Source organism: Notamacropus eugenii, chromosome 3 (genome assembly GCF_028372415.1).
Source record: "Notamacropus eugenii isolate mMacEug1 chromosome 3, mMacEug1.pri_v2, whole genome shotgun sequence".
NCBI lineage: Eukaryota > Metazoa > Chordata > Mammalia > Diprotodontia > Macropodidae > Notamacropus > Notamacropus eugenii.
The window spans coordinates 232,886,259-232,905,548 of record NC_092874.1 but is presented as its reverse complement, the minus strand read 5'-3'; the positions used below and the strand labels follow the sequence as shown (position 1 = coordinate 232,905,548).

The 19,290-nt window shown below is 45.2% G+C and overlaps 2 protein-coding genes across 3 annotated transcripts; one reads left to right on the top strand and one right to left on the bottom strand.

The window, feature by feature from the left end:
* The first annotated feature begins 1,662 nt into the window (after positions 1–1,662).
* DDIT3 (DNA damage inducible transcript 3) lies at positions 1,663–4,392 on the top strand. Its single transcript, XM_072655177.1, has 4 exons — positions 1,663–1,796; positions 3,151–3,198; positions 3,522–3,677; positions 3,850–4,392. Exons 3-4 carry the CDS (start codon positions 3,540–3,542, stop codon positions 4,222–4,224), a joined length of 513 nt encoding a protein of 170 aa, XP_072511278.1. The 5' UTR covers positions 1,663–1,796; positions 3,151–3,198; positions 3,522–3,539; the 3' UTR covers positions 4,225–4,392.
* Positions 4,330–16,115, bottom strand: MARS1 (methionyl-tRNA synthetase 1). 2 transcript variants are annotated; one of them, XM_072655173.1, is made up of 22 exons: positions 15,903–16,115; positions 15,475–15,565; positions 15,214–15,292; positions 14,996–15,130; positions 14,831–14,906; positions 14,484–14,656; positions 14,190–14,302; positions 13,707–13,823; positions 13,110–13,313; positions 11,860–12,061; positions 11,523–11,597; positions 11,263–11,433; positions 10,926–11,021; positions 10,575–10,692; positions 7,900–8,113; positions 6,113–6,244; positions 5,907–6,011; positions 5,636–5,822; positions 5,030–5,101; positions 4,839–4,862; positions 4,646–4,729; positions 4,330–4,566 (listed from the first exon to the last, which is right to left on the bottom strand). In XM_072655173.1, exons 1-22 carry the CDS (start codon positions 16,009–16,011, stop codon positions 4,420–4,422), a joined length of 2,724 nt encoding a protein of 907 aa, XP_072511274.1. In that variant the 5' UTR covers positions 16,012–16,115; the 3' UTR covers positions 4,330–4,419. The 2 variants fall into 2 exon arrangements, with proteins under 2 accessions (XP_072511274.1, XP_072511275.1); XM_072655174.1 differs by lacking the exon at positions 4,839–4,862.
* Between the last annotated feature and the right edge of the window lie 3,175 nt (positions 16,116–19,290).

The following is a 19,290-nucleotide window of genomic DNA, read 5'->3' as shown; positions in this document are numbered from 1 at the left end:
TGCTCCCACAGCGCCTTTTGACTGGCGGCATGCTCGTCTTCCTCGTTTGGCGGCTGAGAAAACTGAAGCCCCCAGAGGTGAAGTGATGTGGCCAGCGATGGCGGCGCTCGCACCCAGCCCCTCCTTCCCGTAGACCCTGGCCAAATTAACCTCCCTCTGCCTAGACCGGCCGCATATCCTCCTTCCTGAAAAAGGTATTAGCTCTAAAGACGCTCCCTCCGTAATCTGGCCTCAGTGTCTTTTTTCCATCCTTATCCCTTCAAACGGTACTAATCGGGGTAATTAACTGCCCCCCTCCACATAATCCAAAATTGAGGGCTTGTAATGTTCCTGAAATATTCATTCCTTCTCCTTCACTTGCTGGATTCCCAACACGTCTTTTAAAGTCTGCACCCTCCCTCAGGGAAGAATGAACGTCATACGTTTATCGTGTATGTCTTATTTTCCATATAGAATAGCGCGTATTATTTTTCTATTTGTGTTTATAGCTCATTCTCTTCATAGACTATGTTGTGTGAGCAAAGGGACCGTGTCTTATCTCCCCCAGAGTCCAGGAGTTCTTGGCACCCGCAAGCATTCAATGTTATGCTGAATTAAATCACTTTAAAAAATTCATTTCAATAAACATTTATTAGGAGTGCTCAGCCTACTGGGGTGCAAAAAAATCTCTGCCCTACCACTTCCCGGAGTCATTACTTCACTACTGGATTATAAATAAACTATCTTTCTCTCCTCTATAAGCACGTTTAATAGATAATCTGAAGGACGTTTTCCATCACAGTCTCGAGTCCCTGTCTGTGCTCGATGGGCCAGCGACCATCCGAGTCCTCTGGGTTCGAGGCAGAAATCTTGGGTTGCTGCATCTTCAGCAGGACCTTTTTGGAGGAAGCTGGCATGACCCAAGAATGAAAGTTAAAGACCCTTTGCTCTTGTCGGGGGCGGGGGAGGGTGTGTGCAATGGGAGGCAGAGGTCACCCTCCGGAGGACGGACGGAAAACCGTGGCAGGCGTGGGAGTTTCGGACATCAGCCAGCCCGCTCTCTCCCTGCCCTCCCCTCCCCTCAACCCATTTTACAGATGAGCAAAAGGAGGCCAAGAGGGGAGAAAGGAGAGGGCTTCGACTTGGGGCTGGGGCGCGTCCAGGCCGGGAGGGCCCCCCGCCGCTCCGGGGCATTGGCAGGGCCCGGGATGGGGCGGTTAGCCGCTCCTGGCGGTTGGGCGCCCACGGCTCCAGGCCGCCCGGGCCCCCGCCTCCTACAGCCCACCACAGCCCGTGCGCGTGCGCGCGCGCAGACACCGGTTGCCAAACATTGCATCATCTCCGCCCTCCTTTCCTCGCTTACTCCATCTCCCTCCCTCTCCCGGCCCCACAGCCCTCCTCCCTATCCCTCCGCTCCTCTCTTCTCCTACCCGCTCTGGCTCGCGCGCGCCCTGGCGCGCGCCCTCGCATGACTCACCCATCTCCCCAGAGCCTCGTGACCCGAAGCCACTTCCGGGTACAACGCGACTTCTACCCCCGTGCAGAGTGGGGCTCGGGAGGAAGGGGGGCCTAGGAGCTTCTGAGTGGTGGAAGCTAGGGGGCGGGGCGGGGCCGAAGCTGGCGTGCCTCTCGCCTATTGGGTGTTGTCTCGACACCCCGCCCCTCCCCGGGGAGGAGGGCAGGGCTGTCTTAAAAAGCGTGGACCCGAGGCCTTGTCGAGGTCAGACGCCTGAGTACAAGACAAAGGATAGATGATGATGAAGATGACCTGGTGGCAGCGGCAAAGCCAGAACCAGAGCCGGGACCCGAGGAGCGAGGCGAGTGTCATCCCTACCTTCTCCCCTCCCGTATCACTTACAGCCCTCCCAAAATTAGGGGCTCCACCCCCTACTCCGGGGGCTGCGTCCCGAAAACGTGAACTTCTCTTCCAGGATCTTTTCTAACCTTAAAAGCCTAAGATCCTAATAAATTTAGGGCCCTGTAGAGCTCATCACCCCCCCCCCCCCAGAAAAGCTGCAGGCTCCTCTTGTCCAATGTAGGAAAGGATTTATGCTCCTCCCCCTTCTTTGGAAGGACAGCCCCGCCCTCCTCCCAGTATGTCACGAATAACTGAGTCTGTGGGATGCTGCTCCCTGCGAGTACCGGGGTGATGGCTCGGGCGGGGGGAAGGGGAAGCTGGCCTGCCAGAGGAGAAGAGACTGACCCCCGAGGGGAGCGCTGTCACCACTAGCCCAGTTACAGTGAGAGGTGTCAGGAGCCCTCCCCTCAGCTGTTGTCCAAGCCTGGATAACTTGGGATCGGGGCTACAGTTTAGCTCACCCCTTCCCTCCTACCTGGTCGGCTCGCAAGAATCTGGGCTCGATTTGTGCTCTTGGGCCCTACGCTTAACATCTCCTTTCTGCAAAGATAATTTTAGAAATATGGGCCATTTAGAACACAGTAAGGATGATGGAAGTCCCAGAGGGGAGTGATTTCCTCGTACCCTAGCCTGGAAGCTTCATTAACGTAGCACAGATATTTCTCCAGTTTGGGGCACCTTGAGTGTAATAATTGGCATGCTACACTTCCCAGTAGACTGAATTTTTCTTGCATCCCCCTAGCATGTGTCCCTTTCTAAGCAGCCCCATGTAACCATTGCATCAGGCCAGCCCCCTTCCTGACTCTGGAGCCCTCTGGCCTGGAGCCTCACTGCTGATGAAAGCCCCATCCTGTATGTAGGAAGGCAAGAGAGAGTCCCACAGGGGATTGAGAGCCCAGCAGAGAAATACTGGGGGCGGTATTGCGTCTCCAGCCTCCTGGGATTCCTGAAGCTGCTGCTGCTTGCCACCTCTGGGCTGCAGCTGTCCCTGCCCTGTCAAGGGGACACAGAATCAGGAAAGTGCCAGTCCAGTCCCTTTTCCAGCAATTAATGGTAGCCTAATTTGGATGTTAAGAAGGCTGTGATTTGCCTGGGATGTTTTCCATTATGCAACCAGGATGACAAATGTCAGCAACTAAAAATAAAGGGAATTGGGCTCTTTGACCAATACCCACACACTAAGGAGAAGGATGTACGGACTCTTATCTGATCAGCACAGCTCTCAGACAGCTTCCAGAGTGAGAAGGAAAGAAAGCACAGGAACAAACTTTTCCAATGAACTTACTATCTCTTTTTCTTTCTATTCTCTGCAGTGTTCCAGAAGAAAGTCGATCTTCATACATCACCATACCTGAGAACAGGTAAATTTGACCAGGCCTTTCCCCCAATCTTTGAGAATATCCACGGTGATGCCAGGGTATCTTTAAGGATTCAGGACAGGCTCATTTCCCCTGGCCTAGTCCTCAGAAGTTACATGATTCACTATTCTTTTTTGATGACCCTTTGCAGGCTTTTATTTGGGAGGCAGCTCAGTTAGGGTAGGAGGAGCATAAATGACAAGTTACCCTGAAATGTAAACCTATATTCTTCCATAAATTCTATACAGATGTCAAGGTATTATCAGGAATGACAATTTTCCAGCTTGTTTTGTGAAATATCCTCACTGCCAACACTCTTTCCCCAGGGTCCGATCTAACCAGAGATGGCAGCTGAACCACTGCCCTTTTCCTTTGGGACACTGTCGAGCTGGGAGCTAGAGGCCTGGTATGAGGACCTGCAAGAGGTGCTGTCCTCGGAAGAGAATGGAGGAACATATGCCCAGCCCCCTGAAACAGAACAGGTGAAGTTTGCAAAAGTAATTTCCCTGCTAAAACCCCAAGGTAGGGAGTATACCTAGTATTTCTATTTTACAGATGAGGAAAATGACCAGCCCCAGGTCACACAGCTACTAGGCCCTACAGCTTAAGGTGAAGGTTCTTTCTAGTGTCATACCATCTTTTCTTTCCTCGTAGGAAGAACTGAAAAGCTTTACTACTCTTGATCCCACCTCCCTGGTCTGGCTAGCTGAGGAGCCTGGGCCAGGTGGAATCACAAGCAATGGCCAGAGCCCTTGCTCTCCTGAGTCCAGCCAGAGCTCACTGGCCCAGGAAGAAGAGGAGGAGCAGGGGGAACGAGGAAGAAATAGGAAACGGAGGCACAGTGAGCAGTCCCCTCCTCGAGGTCGGAAACAAAGCGTGAAAGAAAAGGAACAGGAGAACGAACGCAAGGTGGCCCATCTGGCTGCAGAAAATGAACGACTGAAGCAAGAGATCGAACGACTGACCAAGGAGGTAGACATGACACGCCAGGCCCTGATTGACCGCATGGTCAGCTTGCCCCGGTCATGAATGGCTGGGATGTGGAGGTCTTTTAACTCTGCTCTCCAGTATGCCACCTTTGCTAGGTGCGAATAAGCAAGTGCAGGAGCTCTGAAGGGAAGGTCCCACACCATGTATATAGATGTTATATTTATTATCTCTGATCCACTGTATTAAAATGATTTGTACTCAATCACAGTCAGACGGTGTCTTGGGCTTTCCTTTTCATTTCTTCTTCTTGCCCTTTGGAAGTTCAGGAGGCTTTCCTTCAGCCAGGGCCAGCTGTCCTTTTAGCTCCAGCAGTTTAGCCACCTCAGCAGCCACCTGGGCTTTGTCCACCTTCTGGGCTTTTAACTCACGGACAATGTTGCCCTGAGAGGTTAGGGAAAGGGAGCATGAGGAGGAGTGGGTAAGCCCCAATGCCAGCCCCCTCTCTCTTCCCTACACCCACCTGTTTTGTCACTGCATCTGTTAACAGCTTGATCTGTTCAGGATCTGTTAGGTCTGTGGGGGCTTCTGCCTTGGAAACTTTGGCCTCAGAAGGAATAAGGGGATCATTTTTACCCCATGCATAAATTCTCCCTCCCCACACAGAAACATGCTTGCAATTATCCCTTTAACAACTCAGTAGGGACAGTGATTACCTTTAACTCCAAGGAATCTTCTAGCTAAGACAGGAAAAAGAGAAGCTACTGGTAAGTACTAATAGAATGAAAAGGAACAAAGGGAGGAAAAGGAGGAAGGCTTTTTAGAGATGGAATAGTAGAAAGTCATGACAAGGGCTATTTAACTATCCAGGGGGAAAAAGAGCACAGATGCCCTCCCTCTTCCTTACCTGGCCCCCTCCAAAGCGCTTTCTCAGGCTTTCAATTTGGTCGTTCTCTAGCTTCTGAAACAAGGGACTAACCTGTGAGGAAAGAGAAGGTTAAGCCTGACTGCATAAAAGGAGCAACAGCTTTGATTCCTGCCATTCTTGAAACGAACCTTTGAAGGAGTTTTAGAAGAAATAAAGTGGAATAGGGAATAAAGACTGATACCTTTTAGAGAAGATGATACATAGAACTCTAACCTGAGAACTATACAGGCCAAAGTATAAATAGGCTTCAGAGGAAGGAAAGCAGGAGATCATGCTAGCATGCTAATAGTATCATAAAGGACAACTCCCAGGATCTCTCAGATAACAAATGTTATAGGGCTAGTGCCAGAGCAAAGCAGGTGTAGATGAATCTAATAAACAGCATTCTTTATGTTACATTTGAAGGATGACAGTGTGGAAGATAAGATAGACTGCAGAATGAAAATCAGAAACTTTGGGAACTTCCTACTCAAAATGAGGGCTTGGGGGGAAAGGAAGGGCGGTGTCAACTCTCCCTTCTCAGAAAAGGCTCCAAGGAAAACAGAGAATTTCTGAAATGGTTTGTATAACTGGAAGACAACCTACTATACCAATCTGGTGCCCGGCAGGCAGGAAGCATGGAAAGTCAGTAGGCAAGACAGCACAGGCTGCAGGTGGGAGCTGCAGCTGGGTCTGGATAGTTGCGCTGACTGCAGGCATGTACGGCTGCATCATGATGGAAAGCAGGGCCGCCATGTTTACCGCCACACCTGTCACTGTGCCAGCACGGAGCCTGCAAAGGGCGGAAATATTACTCAGGGGCCTGTAGGCATCTAGAGCCCCATCTGAAAGTGAAGATTCGCCCACCCCTCTTTACCTATCGGCCTCATTGCCCTTGATCCGCTTCCAGGGCTCATTCACTTGAATGTACTGGTTGCCATGCCGTGAAATGGTAAGAATACAGCGGAGGGCATCTCTAATCCTATGAGGGAAGAGTCAAAGGTTAGACCATGGAGGAATGAGGAAGAGAGCCTTCCCCATTCCAGAAAATCTTTGGAGGGAAAGTGAAATTAGAGTACTCACCGGACCTTCTCCATTAGTCGGTGGTACTGTCGTAGCTCCAATGTGACATGGGCAAGGAGTCGCTGGTCATCCGGAGTTAGCATCATCTTAGGCACAAAGCCCCCAAAAAACTTGCACACAAACATCCCAGCTCTGGGGGAAAAAAAAGGGGGAGAGCAAGTTGAGTCCAGACCTACCTGCCAAAGTTCAGCCAACAAAAGCTCCCCAGTCCTGAAATCTTCTCCACTGCCATGACCCCACATTTCCTCAGCATTCATGTAATTGATACCATAAGGTCTGCGTCACGGGATCTTAGAGTTTATCTAGTCCAACTGGGTACCCTAGGTGTGTGTCTCAATATGTCTTTTCCGTTTTTCCTCCCGTGGGAGGCCATGCTCCTCTTTCCCTCTCCCCTGTGTAAGCCTCTGCCCCACGCCATGGGCACTCAGCGTACAGGCAGTGATCCTTCTACTGATTCTTACAAAATTTCACCACTTAGTTGAAAAAGTAGTTCACATACTAATTTTATGGACAATATCAAGTTCAGAATTATCAGCCGATGAATATTATGACTTACGTTACCATCAAACACTAATGAAACGGAAAAAAGGAGTAGGTGACAGAACTGGTTTCCTATCCAAGACAACTAGTTTCCTAGTTAACTACCTAAGTAGTTAAGAGGATTCCCATCTGTGGGAGACATTCCTCTGCCCTGGGCAAGGGATAAGAAGACATATAAGATTGGGGAAGAGATCACTAGGCATCAGAATGGCTACAAAGTAATTAAAGTTTTACAGAAGCACATTTCTATCTTTCATAGCCACCATTCTTAAAATTTTCTCAGGAAAAAAGTAACCTCTATTACATTTTTTTCCCTGTGGAGGAAGATATCTGTAAAGCTATTTACAGTTAAGGGGCAGCTAGTGGTGCAGTGAACATAGCACCAGCCCTGGAGTCAGAAGGACTGAGTTCAAATCCAGCCTCAGAAACTTGACACTAGCTGAGTGAGCTTGGGCAAGTCACAAATACCTTGCCTTCCCCCTCCAAAATAAAAATAATAAAAAAAAGATATTTACAGTTTCATAAAATGAACAGAAGATTTATTTTTAGAAGTCCATTTTCAATCAAAGGTGGGAACCTTTAGTTGACACTCCACTTTGGCTCCTCCCTCCTGTCACATCCCCATCTTCTAACCACACACAACTTTTTTGTACAAAATAGTAACTTTCTCTTTTACCCAGGAACCAGAGGGTCTTCCCCTTCCAGTATGACTCTTTTTTTTGGATTAAAGGGGCCATCCCTGGAGTAACTACTTAAAGAAGCCTATTCATTGAATGGGTATGTCTCACTCAACATGAGAATGTGGTAAGACCTCAGCCTGAAGAGGCCAGGGTCTCCCATTGCATCCTGAGCCATATCCAGTCATCCTGATGAATATCAGGCCACTGGACCCAGATGGCTCAGGAGAAGAAAGTGAGGTTGGTGACCTTGCATAGCCCTCCCTTAAACCAAAGTCAATTGCAAGTCTTGTCATCGTCTTGATGTCATGGTCCTCTTCTGAGAATGAAGGACAAACACAACTTTTTAACCATACCCTCAAATCAACATATTCCTACCCAGCTCTTTCAACTGCTTCACAGGGATTCCATGTGTTTTCTTTAGCCTCCAACCCTTCCCAAAAGAAGGAAGTTATATTTCCCTCACCACACCTCTCCTCCCACCAGCTCGAGGAAACAAGGAAGTCACAGAACAAAGTTCTGACACCCCTACTACCTCCCCAGACTACATTTTCCCGCATTAAGTGTCACCTGTTAACAAAGTTGCCCAGGTTGTTAAGCAATTCAGAATTATTCTTGAGCATCAGGTCACTCCAGGAGAAAGAACTGTCCTGGTTTTCAGGCCGAACATAAAGCAGGTAGAAGCGCCAGATATCAGAAGGGATGCCTGTGTTTTGGGCCATATCTCCAAACACCCCCACACCTCTGCTCTTAGAGAACTTCCCGTCCTCATAGTTCAGGTATTCTAGACAGGGAGGGGAAAATGAGGATGAGTCTCTTCCTCCCTATTCCCCTCACACACTGAGAACCCCCTCATATTCACTAATCAAGGTATTCCCACATTAGCAATATTCCACCCCACTTCCCCATATAAACATGTTCTATGCTTGTGAAACATGGACAGTCTACCAGCGCTATGCCAGGAAACTGAATCGCTTCCATCTGAACTGTCAGGAAGATTCTGAGGATCACCTGACAGGATAAGGTACCAGACACTGAAGTCCTTGCTTGAGCTGAACTGCCAAGTATTCAAACTATGCTTCAGAGAGTGCAACTCTGATGGGCTGGCCATGTTGTTTGGAGACAAAATGTATGCTTGCCAAAAAGACTATTTTATGGAGAACTTGCATGGGGCAGGCGATCACATGGCAGCCAGAAGAAGCAATACAAGGATACTCTCAAGGTCTCTCTCAAGACCTCTGGATTTGACTGTGCAACATGGGAGACACTGGCACAGGACAGCTCAGCATGGCATGCCCGCATCAGAAAAGATACTGTGCTCTTTGAGCAAAGGAGAATTGAGACAGTACAAAGTAAACGCAGCATGCAAATTTGGGATATCCACCCCAAATATTCAAATGGACTATCTGTGCTCAACCTGTAGTAGAGCATTCCAACCTTGTACTGGTCTGATCACCCACAGTCAGACACACTGGTGATGTCATTTTGGTCCTCTTTGTAGACGAAGAACAACAACCAACCAATCAGATGTCAGCTCCTCCCTCACCCATACCAGGGAAACTTTAACTGATTATCCATAACACACATACATTATATACACATCTTGTCTTCCAAGATTCACCCAAGGACTATAAGAATCTAACTATAAAACACTCTTTGCAGATAAAGTCAGACCTAAAAAGTTGGGGAAAATATAAATTGCTCATGGGTTGACCAAGCCAATATAACAAAAATGACAATATGACCTATATTAACTTACTTTATTCAGTACTATACTGAACTCCTAAAAGAACAGTCTATGAAGCTAGAAGAATAACAAAATTTAAATGAAGGGATGAAAGGCCAAGAATCTCAAGGATAATAATGGAAAAAAAGTATAAAGGAAGGTAGTTCATCAGTACCAGATCTCAAACTATATTAGAAAGCAATTAACATTAAAATGATTTGGTACTGGTTCAAACAAAAAACAGGCTGATCACTGGAACACATTATGTACACAACATACAGAAGAAGAGACACAGTAACATAGTGTTTGATAAACCCAACACTTCAGTTACTGGGGGAAGGACTGACTGACAAAAACTGCTAGGAAAACTGGAAAGCAGTGTAACACACCTTATACCATATGCCAAGAGATTTTCCAAAGGAATACATGACTAAGATACTAAAGTCACATTGTAATCAGATTGGAGGAGCAAGAAAGAAGTCTATGAATGGGTAAGAGTTCATGACCAAACTAGTGGCAGAGGATCAATCACACAAAATAAAAAGTACAATTCTGATTAACTATATAAAATTTTAAAAGTTTCTGCACAAACCTCATATAAAAATTAGGGAAAAAATGGGTAACCAGGAAAAAAATCTCTCCAACAATTTTCTCTAATTATAAGTCTAATTTCCAAGACACATACATATAAACATATATATTTTACTTATTCAAATTTATAAAACTAAGAACTCCAATAGATGAATGATTAAGGCTATGAATAGGCAGTTTTCAAAGGAAGAAATCTAAGCTATCAACAATCATAAAAGGTGAAATGGATAGGAAAATGAGAAGACCTCTAAATGAACTGATGCAAAGTAACCTTACTATTAGGAGAACCATGTATACAACAGTAACAACATTAAAGAGAAAAACAATTTTGAAAGGCTTTAGAAGGCTGATGAACACAATGACAGTCAAAAGAATGAAAATAAAATACTCCATATGTCCTGATAGAGAAAAGAAAGACATAGATTTTCAGGCATTCATTTAAATATGTATTGTAAATATGTGCTGAGGGATTTACTGTGGGTTTGGAAAAAAAAACTTCTTTGGGATGGAAGGGGTTAGCAAGGATAGTAGAAGATGGATTAATTTTTAAAATATGTACTTTGGGGGGGGAATTTAATTTTTAAAAGCAAAAAATAATTTTTTAGAAAAACATTTGAAAAATAAGCTTTTCTAACTACAACTTCTAGCCAGAGTAAGAAAAGGGATAATTCTTCACACCACACCTCAACAAACTAAGCAAGTCAGGCAAAATTTGCCCCAATTCTGCTGACCAGACCTTTCCATTAGGAAATGGGTACCTTGGCTCTCCTACCTGCCCCTGCCCCAGCCCATCTCCTTCGATTCTCTGGAATTTCTTATTTCTTTTCCCCAAAAACATCACCTAGAGGGCACAGTCACTGATTTCATCCTCCTGTTGTCTTTCAAAATCCCACAATTACACCTACCCCTACCCTATCATTCAGGGCACCTGTGGCAATGAGGTGGCTGACCAGGGTATAGTTGTCTTCGGCTCCAAGGGCTGAGCAAGGGAAGACAACACTGTGGAAAGGGACGTTGTCTTTGGCCATGAACTGGTAGAGCTCCACCTGGGCAGTGTGAGTAAGGAGAACAATCTCAATGAGATCAGCTATTCAGGAGGAGAGAGACACCTCCCCCCTCAAACACAAACACATACACACATACACACACACACACACACACACACACACACACTTCTCTCTCTCCCTCCTTCCCCGTTTCCCTCTCTCTTTCTCCCTCTTTCTACATCCTCATTCTCCAAACACCCATCCCCAGAACATTAGGCTCAAGTACAGTTTACCTGTTCTGGATTCTTCCACCAGCGTTCCCACTGGTCAGTATAGTTAGCTGTGATGGACAGATAGCCAATTGTGGCATCAAACCAAACATAAAACACCTGGAGAATCAGGAGAGGGGACATATGTTAGGATGAACACGAGTAGAAGGAGGTGAAGAGAAAACAGGAGGGTAAGAATGGTAACTGACAAATAGTCAAGACTCATTAAGCTGGGCTCTACTACTAAAACAATGCAATCTCCAACAAATTCAATCCCATTGGGCCAGAGCCAATTCCAGGGCACGGGGGCTTCAGAGCCAGTTCATTTAGAGGGAGTAGAGAATTTTGTCAAGCTTTTGACCTTGTTCTGAAAGCCCTCTAAGGGCACCGGAGTGCCCCATTTGAGGTCACGAGTTATACATCGTGGTTTGAGCCCATCCCGGATCCACGAACGTGTGATGAATCGAGCATTGGGTGTCCAGTCACTGCCAGCTAGAGTCCTGCCCAACCACTCCTCCAGACGATTCTCCAGCTGGAGGAGAAGAAAGGAAGAAGAAAGCAGAGTCAGCAGAACAGAGAGCATACAAATCAATGGGGTAACAGGAAAAAAACCGAATTTACCTTGGGCAGGTTCAGGAACAAATGTTGGGAAGATTTCAGCACAGGGGATTCCTGACATATCTTACACTTAGGCTTCTGTGAGGAGAGAAAGAACAGGGAGAAAACCATGAAGGTACAAAACAAACTAGGGGCTCTATCCACCTGAGCTGGTCCCACACAGAGCAACCCTTGAAAGGGAAGGCAGAAAGGCCTTGGCAGGAACGAGGTTTAGCACGTAAATAATAAGAACATGGCTGAGGTGGAGAGGGGCAGAGGGGGAGTCTCAGAGCCCTGGCTGGAGAGTGAAAACATGGAAAGTTACCAGACATGGATAGGTCTGTCTTGGGCTTTTTCTGACCTTTAGTTCAATGGCATTGATGAGCTTGCCACATTTGTCACACTGGTCACCACGGGCCTCCTCGTAACTACAGAAAGGGCAGGTACCCTCCACAAACCGGTCAGCAAGGAAGCGAGAACACTGCTCACACCGAAGCTGTTCTACCGTGTCCGTGAGCAAGAAGTCCCGTGCTAGCAGCCGCTGAAAGATGTCTTGGGTGATCCTGGAGGGTGCACAAGGAAGAAGGGAAAATCAGAGGAACCAAGGCAGAATCAGCATAGGGCATGCTCAGGCTCTTAAACAAACAAAACAAACAAAAAAAGCAGAAAGGCTTTGGCTTTATTTCTCTTCCTGTTCGCTTCTTCCAAATAGCCTTGGGAGAAGTCCACCCATTTTGGGTCACTCCCCAAAATGCCACCATAATCTTTGATGATAACCTTTTCCTTCAACAAAATTTAAAGTGTTTGTATTTCTGTTGACAATACATTACTATTCTATACTATAGTACGATAGTACAGGATCATAGATTTGGACGTATAAGGGACACTGAAGATCATCTAGCCCAAACCCATTTTATAGATGATGAAACTGAGGCCCAGTGACTTGCCTAAGGTCACAAAACTAGTAACTACCAAAGCCTGGAATCTGAACTCTTAAGTATTAGAGGGAAAGTTCTATGAGATCAGAGACAACATCTGTTTTTTTAATATGATTCTGAATATCTGGGATAGAACTACATCCAGAAATTTATAACCTAGAGGTTCTGAGAAGGATGGTAAAGGATAATTTCTGCACTTCGTGAGCAAAGGGGAGAAGGATAATAGAGGCAAGAAGGAAAAACCCACTAGAGTAAATCATGCTTTTTTTTCCTTTTATTTTCATCTTTCCTAACATTAATATAGACTCCTGTACAAAGAAAATACATGGCTATACTTTTAGGACTTTATTTTGTATGTGTGCTTTCTTTTGCAACCTGACTAATATAGAAATGTTTCATGGCTTCACAAGTAGAATCGATATACAAGGGCTTCACTTCTCAGGGGTGGGGAGGGAATTTGGAACTCAAAAAAATTTTTAAAAAGGAATGTTAAAAATATTTTTATGTATTTAATGAATTAAATAAAAATATACTTAAAAAACAAAACACACTACTACTCAACTTGCCTAAGTTTCCAGGAGTTTGCCAGACCCCCAGCCTTGGTTCTGTCAAGTTACCCTTTCATTTTCTCAGTTACCCCACCCACTCCATGCCCCCCACCATGTCAGCCTACTTGGTCTGAAGTGGGGTGGTGGTCCGACCAAAGAAGTCAAAGGAAATGTTAAACCAACGGTAGATGTCGGCGTGGATGACGTGGTACTTGTCACAGATCTGCTGGGGTGTTAAGCCCTCCTCCATGGCTTTGGTTTCCGTTGCTGTTCCATACTCATCCGTCCCACACAAGTACAATGTATTCCACTGGCGTAGTCGAGAGTACCTTGAGGGCAACAAGGTGGTCAAAAGGGACAATCTATACGTATACCAATACTGGCCCCCACTTGCCTCAGTCCAAAAAAAAGTGCATTTATTAAGAACTGACTGTGTACAAGGAATAATTCTAGGCACTGGGAATTCAATCACAAAACTCCTCACAAATACATTCACCACCCTTTAACAAGGTCCTTTTTCTAGGCCCCGGTTCCTGAAGAGTGGATTTTGCCTTCCAACCTGTCATTCTTGACACCCTTCCCTCACCTCCATCCCCAGAGCACAATAGTTTTTCCTCAGAGCCCACCCCTCCCTCCAGCAATCACTCTTCATTCCCCAGGAATCCCCTTTCAACCCCCTGGACTTTCCCCACTCCAGTCTTTTCCCCAGCCCCCTGATCTACCTGGCAAAGACATCTGCACTAAGGACACAACCGATGATGTTGCCAAGATGTGGGACATTGTTGACATAGGGAAGAGCGCTGGTGATGAGCACGTTCCTTTCTCCAGCCACTGGTAACCTGTCGAGAAGGGGAGTAAGATAGGTCAGGGTGACAACCCGGCAGTTTATAAGGATAGATTCAAAACAAAGGGACTAGGGCCCAGGTTAAAAAACAGAGCAGTGAGGTACTCAGACAGTAGTAAATTACTTTTGACCTACATATTGCATTACAAACATTAAGAACACTTATAATAGTGTATTTTGTTTTTCTGTGTGTGTTTTCTACCTTCCTTGAAAGGCTATATATGGTATCCCAAAAGCCTCAGTGCACTTTTTTTGTTTTGTTCTGGTTTTCTGGAGGCAACTGGGGTTAAGTGACTAATCTACCCAAAAGTCCCTCTACAAACAGGTAGAAGAAACAAAAGAAATACATGTTCCTACTCACACAGGGTTCTGCCGTGGTCTAACTGGAGGCAGAGCCTCCAGTCCTTGCTCCCAAGCTGTTACAGCCATGGCAATCTCCTCCTCAGAAAGTGTGTGGGAAGACAGCTCATCCTCCTGTGGACAGGGAACCCCACCCATGCCCCATCAAGTAAGAGCAGTTGCCAGGGTAAGGGAAATCTTCCTCTTTCCTCCCAACAATGTTTCCAAGTCCATCTTCTAACCACCCCCATACACCTCAGACTCCCCAATCAAATGTGGGGATCCCCCACAAGTCTGCTTCCTTCCCACTTCATACCTCAGGTTCATTATTGATAGGTCTCTCTAAAGGAATACTGGGTTGTGGCTGTTTTTGCAGATATACCCGCAGAGCCAAGGCCCCCTGCTTTTTCAGCACAGATTCAACTGCCTGCTGGCATGGTTCCTGGACACTCAGGGTCCGGAACCAGGTCTGCAAGGCAGCAAGTTCATCTGGGCACCAGGGCAGGAAAGAAAGAGGAAAAGAAGTCAGAAACTTAGAATGGGCAAAAAAGAATGTTTTTTTCTGAGCTACATACATCCTCCCTTCTCTCTACCCCCTGTACCCCCTGCCAGGATCCTCCAACAAAACTCCACCCAGCAGGATTAAATAAGTACAGTTCTCACCAGGAAGGTAAGTTGGATCCTGGAGTAAAGGGTATAGCGCTCCCCACAGAACGATATCAGCCAAAGATTCCGAATCCTTTAGCAAGAAGAGAAAGAAGAACAAATTTGCCAACTTAGCTCTTCATAGAAAATCCCTTCCTCCCTGTACCCCCAGTCCCCACTCACCCCAGCGAGGAAAGGGAAGCTTCTTCGACTCAAGCTATGGTCAATGTGGATCAATGCCCTTCGGACAGGAGAAAGGACATCCTCTCCCTTCTTCCCATGGACCACCAAGTTGTAAAGGGCAACAGAAAGGACAGGCTACAGGAGGAAGGGGAAGAAAATAAAGTTACTATGAACAAAAGGCTCCTAGCCCTCCTCACCTGTCAGGCCACAGTTCCCACCTGTAGCTCTGTTGTCTCCCATTCCAGCCACTGGTTAGTGAGGTCATCTTGTTCCCAACCACATAACAAAAAGAAGTACCTGTCAGAAAAGAAAGAGGTAGGGTATGATCATCAGTCTATGCCAAGGATGGCCCCATCCTCTTTCCTCCCACAATGACACCAGTGCTGGAGAACAGCAGCCATCAGACTTTATTTCTTGATTTTTCTCCCACAATCTCCATCCCCATTCCCTCCCCGCAACCTACACCAACCAACACTGACCTGCAAATTGCACTAGTAGAAAAGAGATAGTGACCGCTGTCTAGTTTCAGGGCTGGCAGTTTAGACCGAGTCAAGAAGGGGACCACACACTCTGGTAAGAGGGAACGGGAAAACAGACAGGAATAAGAACAGACCCACTGAACCCTAACTATAGATTCACTTAAAGCACACAAACTGTAGGAGCAGGAACACATCAGCACTGAGGCCGGGGGAGGGGGGGGGCAGTTGTAGGCTAGCAGAATGAATGAGAGGGAGGCTGGGGCCGGGGGAACCAAGGGGAGGGTCCCGGGGAGGGCAGACCAAAGGATTTGGGGGAAATGGGGAAGGGGATCGTAGGGGAGGTGATAAGGCAGGCCGGGTGAGGCGCGGGGATCCGGAACGGGGACGGGAGAGGAAGGAGCCGGACTTTGGCGCCTCGTTCCCAGTACCTTCGGGGCCCACGGTGCTGATGAGCAGCTTGTCCCGGGCCCCCGCCCGCCAGGCTGCGGCCAGGACAGGGAGGTTCCCCGGGGCGCCGTCGCTCAGGAAAAGCCGCATTTCTGCCTCCACGCAGCCGCTGATGCAACAGGAACCGGCTTGCCAGCCCCGAGCGCTCCTGCTTCTGCGGACCGGCGAGTCCACCAACGCGCTGGCCGCTGGGAAATGAAGTCTCCGATCCGTCCGCCCCTCGTGTGGTCCAGCGAAGCGGAGACTCTATCTCCCACAATGCACCGCAAAGGAAGCCGAAGAGACTACTCCGAAACCATAGAGACAGGGGCTGGTGCTAGAGCGGTCCGTTTCTTTACGTGGTTGGCCTGTGTTTCTCCCCTTTAAGCCTCTACTGCCAACCAGCTGAGACGGAACCTTTGTACGCTCAGCAGACGCCCCATTGCAGGCACTTAACTTCACACCAAAAACCACAGAGTATTTATGGAAGCTCCTTTCACTCTGTTTCTTGAGTCCTCACCTTATTAATTTTCATCATCCATGAGTACTGGGGCAATCCAGTTGTATGTTTGGATCTATTCTCTTTAATCAATTAAAATTGCAATTTTCTCATCGATTAATCCACTAACTTGGAGCCTACCGTTCCAGCGTTTATTCACTTAATAACTTAAAAGAACCCTTTTCTCAATAAGCAGAGGCTCATATCTCTATATACCAAAACTTCTAACTTCCTTTAAAAAAAAAATCTTACTATCCTTTATTAGCAAAGTAATCAATAATAACGTGAAGATAAGTAACTGTTTACCATATTTTAGCTGTGAAAAAGAACAAAAAGAACCTTTAACCATTAATGAAACTGAAGCTGACTTCTGAGAACAGTTTCCACCATAAGAGTTCACTCACCATACCAAGCAAAGTCTCTTCTCAAGGGTTCTTTTCACCCCTCTATCCTATCTCTCTGTCTTTTCTGGTCCACGTCCATTAGTTCTCTTTTCTCAGTCTCCCCAAAAACCTGCCAAAACAAAATTTTCATAGGATGACAGTTAAAAACTATTACTCCCCAAGCTTCTTACCAATTAAAGAGACAAGATAAAAAGTATCTTTACAAGATAAAAGTAAAGAGTATCTTTACAACAGTAAAGATAGTCTCTACAAGAAAGACTTTTAAAACAAATGTTACATTTCTTTCTGAGGTCAAAATATTTTGGTTCCCTGAAAATCACTAATTGTTCTAAATCACTAATTGTACTAAAGTCACGAAGTGTACTAATTCAAATATGATGCACATATAATGCAAAGCACCACTTTAAATAAAGGTGTTGTAAATAAGGAGGAAACCAATATAATATTAGTAATCATCGTAATAGCTAAATGAAAGTGACACATCAAAATATCAAAAAATATTAAATATAATTCAGCAATGAATTACATGTATCTGAAGAGTCACAAATTCTGCAACATCATAATTTAACTTATTTTATAAGTTGGGTAGTTCCGATTCTCTATATTTTAAAACAAAATATTGGGGGAAAGACTCTTTAACAAGGACTTTTGGGAAAGTTAATGATAATCTATCAGAAATTTTTTTTAGACTACCATCTTAAAGCATAGCAGATTCCAAATGGATAAACTAGCTAAATACAAGATATTTCACTATTAAAAAGATAAAAGTGAATAATAGGTCATAGTTCTCAAAAGAACAGAGATAACATGAATTTGTGAGTAACTGTTACATAAAGAATATTATAAAAGTCAAAATAGTCAACATTGGTTATGCAAACATAAAAAACTTTTGCACCAACATGATAGATGCAAATATAAAAAGAAGAAAAGATAGACTGGGAAAACATTTGTACAAAGCATAGTTTTAAAAATATCTACAGGATACTTGATAAAAATCGATTGCAAAAAGAGAGACAAAAAAAGTGCTGAAAATCACTAATTAGAAAAAAGACGAATTAAAGTAACTGAGACATTAATTCATTCCTATCAAAGTGTCCAAGATGAGAAAATATAGAGAAATTCAATCTTAGAAGGGATATGGAAAATTAAGTATATTAATTTACTCAGTGGAACTGTGAATTGGTCCATCCATTTCAAAAAATAGTTTAGAATTGCTCATGAAATGTGACAAAATAGTCCATTACTTTTGACTCGGGTATCTTCTGTTGTTAGGAAGGAGACTGGCTAGTGAGGGACTGACCAGTGATGATCTAGTCCTTGAAGCTCACTTAGATATCATCTGCCTATGCCCATTCCAACAAATACTAGAAATCTTGAAGCCTGTTCTGAATAACTTAGGAGTCTGTACTATGTGGTGATTTTTTTTTTTTTAAAAAAAAAGGTTCTGATTGGTTTTGGAGACAGAAGGAACTCAGTCAGCACAGCCAAAAAGCCTGGCTATAAGAATTTGATTATAACAGGATTTATATGGCCCGCCCTCTTCACTTTTTGTGTTTTCCCTTCCCAGGGCTTCAAAAGGTCAGCACACCATCAGGGGCTCCCTCAGCAACCAGAGTCATTAGCAGATGCCACTAGATCTAGTAGCAGTGGCACATAAACTCCCCTGGCAAGAAACAAGTGCCACAAGTCAATGGCACTTCTTGACCCAGCCCATTAGTGAACTGACACCTTGCCCAAAAGAAGCTAGCCCAGCTAAGCAATGAATCAACTTACCTATAGCGGATATCACCCTGAAGCAAAGTTTATAGGGACTGCAAGAAAGAATATGAGAACTCCCAGGACCAGGAGAAAGTCCTCAAGGGAGGAACCATGAAAAAGAAGAAACAGAACAACAAAAGAAAAGGAGAGCAAATAGTCTGCTTCCATCTGCATTCAGATGCCAAAGTTCTTTCTCTGGATGTGAATAGCAGTTTTCATTGTGAGTCTTTTGGAGTTATCTCAGATCCTTGTATTGCTGGGAAGAGCTAAGTCTATCCAAGTTAGTCATCACACAATGTGGCTGTTACAGTATACAATGTTCTCCTGGTTCTGCTCACTAAACTCAGCATCAGTTCATATAAGTCTTTACAGGTTTTTCTGAAATCTGCCTGCTCATCATTTCTTATAGCACAATAGGATTCCATTACATTCATAAACCACAACTTGTGCAGCCATTCCCCAATTGATGGGCATTCCCTCAATGTCCAATTCTTTGCCACCACAAAAAGAGCTGCTATAAATATTTTGTACATGTGGGTCCTCACCCTTTATTTTAACAAACCAGAAATTACTTATGTGTAAAGTTTCATAACAACTTTATCAATCACAAATATATGTATGTGTATGGGTATATACACACATATATCATATATGTATACATGTATGTATATATATAATATACACAACCTATTTTCAGGAAATGTGCATTTTGATGAATTCATTTATAAG